General features: G+C 37.8%; 1 protein-coding gene across 1 annotated transcript in view; it reads left to right on the top strand.

The window, feature by feature from the left end:
- Positions 1-3,654, top strand: part of LOC110032144 — a 44,245-nt gene that overhangs the window by 39,765 nt on the left and 826 nt on the right. Inside the window, exon 4 of the mRNA XM_020735668.1 lies at positions 3,154-3,642. Coding sequence (XP_020591327.1) covers positions 3,154-3,642 — 489 coding nt within the window. The remainder of the gene's footprint in view (positions 1-3,153; positions 3,643-3,654) is intronic.

The raw sequence follows: 3,654 nt of genomic DNA, 5'->3' as shown, positions 1-3,654 counted from the left end.
TTTTTCTTTAGGCATTCGTATAGCTCTGCCGTACGTTCTGAGCCCTAACTCGTTCTAGGTTCCGAGGTTGTCGTCCGATACGACGTAAACCCTCATATCTTCTAGGCAATTTGAGTGACCCTGTCACGCAAATATAAGACCTAATTAAATAAAATTGGCAGGATAAAACACTTTAATATTTTCTTCCTAAAAATTGGAGTCAAACCATAGGATAGACTGGGAAGTCACTGAGGTTCTCCTCAGGATCTGTGACCTCCCCTAGTTTCTCTTCATTTGGATTCCTCAACAATGTTCCAGATTAGAGTCTTTCCCCTTTCACACCTCTTCGTCCGATTTCGTTGAAAAGTCCTATCCTTTTGACCTCTTTGAAGACATTATCCCCTGATTTTTATCGAGAGTTTTTCTTAGGTGACTTCGGTCATTTAAGATGTAATTAACTATAGGGGCTTGCCCTTATAGGAAGCTTTTCCGAACCCAGCTTAAAATAAACCCTATTTAATTCTTCTGTATTAAATAGGGGAACTTGTCGGCAAATAAAACGGTTTCGCAGACCAAACGGACGTCATATCTTTCTTAGTTTATTTGATCGAGCCTCATCCTCAAGTCTTGTGTTTATCCCTCGGGATAGATACAGGATTTGAGGTAGAGTGCCCTTTCATTTAAACTGTGAAAAATATGAGGTCAGTTTGATTTCATATTTTTCTAAAATTATATATATATACGTAAATTAAAAAGTCCTTCCGAAGCGGGTGACGGGATTTCGATTCCGGCTGCCGACAGCTTCTTACGGGCGACCCCCAAACATTTAAACTTTTTCCCCCTTTTAAGCGCCGACAGCTGCATCCCAAACAAATGAGGCTCCCTTATTCATGAGCCTAACGGAAGGTTGACCTTTGTTAGATTTCATATGAACCTTTGCAGATAGACAATGTCTTAGAAATAATGGAGTTGCGTTTATTTCTTAGAGTTGTCATTATCTATATTTTTTTTTTATTTTTGAGGTATCAATCTCAATACATTAATAACATGCCATGAAGTTAGAGAATTTGACGGATGAGACTTTAAAGGCATATTTGAGATCTTTCTTGATGTCATGTTCTCTTAGCTTGGCAAATATGTGTTTTGAGTTCATCTAGCTGTTCAGAGTCGTCTGGCTTTTGATAACTTGGGAATATGGCATTCAACTTTTTTGTGTGTATAAATCTCAACAATTTAAGTCATTGGCTCTTTGGTAGGTTACATTTGCATTATTAGGCTAAAGGCTATGATCCAATGTTAACCAATTCAATTACAGAAGGATGAGTTCTTTTGATCCTTTGGTGGTATCAATATTGATAGTAACTAGATGACCCCATCTATGAATAAGAACATATTATGGGATGATTCATAGTCAGCCATTGTTAAGGGGAAGTTTTATTTGAGGCAGTTTGTCTTGAGAATCCTAAAAGTCGATGCAAATGCAAACCTAATATTCTTTTTTTTAAGGGTTGATGGTTGCTGTCTAATTGGTTGTATTTTTCCTCTCAAATGAAAACAACTTCAATAAGTTTATTGGACTCCATTGTGTGCTTTCGCTTCATATCACGATGAATTCTTCTCGGTAGATGCTTGATAGTCTTAGCTTTGGGATTAATGGTGAGCTGGTTGATATCCACTTTAATTGTTACCAAGATGGATCAGTATTTATGCTCGCATAATAGGAAAAACTCTCATACTTTCCATTTGGAAAAAAAGCATTGCTGAGGATTTGACATCGGTCTTCCTTGAGCTCGCTCATTGTAGTTTGACCTGCATCTTTGAGTCCATTGGGGATTGGGGGTTAGGCCAGCATCACTGTTAACATTGTCAAATGGGTCATTGTCATAGCTATAAACATTTTCTGAAGCTTTCATTTTGCTCACCATGTTTTAGGTTTTTACAAGAGGGAACAATGGATATACACAAGGCCAGTTTTGTCAAAGTGTTCGTCTTTTTTTTTTTTAAATGTTTTCAAAGTGCATAACCTACTCTTCGGTTTGTTGGAAAATGAGGCCCTGATTAAGTTAGATTTTTTTGGTGCAGGGAGGAGCGATTAATGCTCCACCTTTTTTTCTTCAAGTTGTAGACTAGACTAATTTGTGTTTAGGTCTTGGGAGTCCTCTAATTTGTTGAATTGGATTCCTTTCTTGCAACGATCCTTGAATAGAGGTGGGGCTTAAAATGTTGTAGAGGGCTTGCGCGCTGCTCCTTGGCGTAGAGGACCTTAGGATGATTTGTCGTTTGTTGCTGGAGAGTGGGGAGCTGGGTATCCTCACATGGGAGACCATGACCATATTCACTGGCTTTAAGAAGCTTTAAGTTAAGGTTTGAGTTTCTTCCTGGATTGTTTATTTGATATTTATTGCCTATGTGCACTCTTTTTTTGCACGAGGAAGCTTTTTTCCTTCATCCTGCTCAGGTCTCATTCTCAAAATCAGGAACGATTGTGTTGGGATGTGGTCTTTAACATGTTTAGGCCTCTAGCACCGGTCAATTGCAGGAATGTAAATGGCATGTCCAACTCGAGTGAATAAAGGATTGATACCCTGTAATTAGGAAACAGAGGGTTGGATCTCCCAACTATAATGACTTACTAATTATATAGAAATACAGATGAATTGCATTCCTAATGAATGCAAATTTTTTAGATTTGTATCTTTTTACATTCAAGAATCAGTTGTAATGAACGGCATTTTCAAATCAAAGTGTTACACATTTCATACGAATAGCATTTGTAGACAACCTAGCACTTTTGACACCTCGGAATATTTTTGGTTGTTTGTTTGCGTTTTCTGCAAACAATTTCTGTAATTTTTCTAATTCATGCTATTCTGGATAATTCAACAGAAATCTGAAGTGATTTGGTAGTCAGTCTAAATAGTACTTCAACACTGTTTAAGAAAACATTCTTTCAAGCGATTGAACATACACAAAAAAAGGTAAAAAAATCAACAAATCATACTTGGTGTAGCAGTCTGGCAGATATGCATCACTCTTTTATGATGCACCGTTTACTGATTTTTTTTCTTCATGCTTCTTGCTTTTTTTGCAATTTAGATTCAAATATTGCAGCAATGGAAATACTGGTAAATCATAAGGTGCCGAAAGTTTTCAAAATTTCATGAATATTTTCAGGGTCTTAGCTCAGCCGAAAAATCTAAGGCAAAGATGTTGAGAACTACAGAGGTCAGTGCTTCCAAGGCCGGGCAGCAGTCCTCATCCCAACTAATAGTTCATGCTGTACGCCCTGCCATTAGATCTGACGTCTATAAGATATTTCAACCTGGAAATTTTCAAGTCCTAAATAGGGAAAAAAATAGTTTATCTCCTGACAAGGATAACACTAAACCAAGAAATGTCAGCAGAGTACCAACCACTCCAACCATCATTCCTCCTGCCTCAACCCAACCTCTAAAAGGAATTATGAACCCAAAAGGTAAAGTTGAAGGAACTGGCGGTGCTTTGAGTCCGAAGAAACTCCCCTTTCAGGTTCAAAATCGGAACGATTTCTTCAATTCGTTAAGAAAAAAAACATCTTCTGGCCAACACTCGAATTCTACCAACTTATCAAATGATGGTGGCTCATCATTCACCACGGAGGCGATCGCTTCAAAACTTGATTTTCCTGCTGAAAAG

This window comes from Phalaenopsis equestris, unplaced genomic scaffold, assembly GCF_001263595.1.
Source record: "Phalaenopsis equestris unplaced genomic scaffold, ASM126359v1 Scaffold000878, whole genome shotgun sequence".
NCBI classification, from domain to species: domain Eukaryota; kingdom Viridiplantae; phylum Streptophyta; class Magnoliopsida; order Asparagales; family Orchidaceae; genus Phalaenopsis; species Phalaenopsis equestris.
Note: the sequence above shows the minus strand (reverse complement) of the source record. Positions and strands in the feature narration are given on the sequence as shown.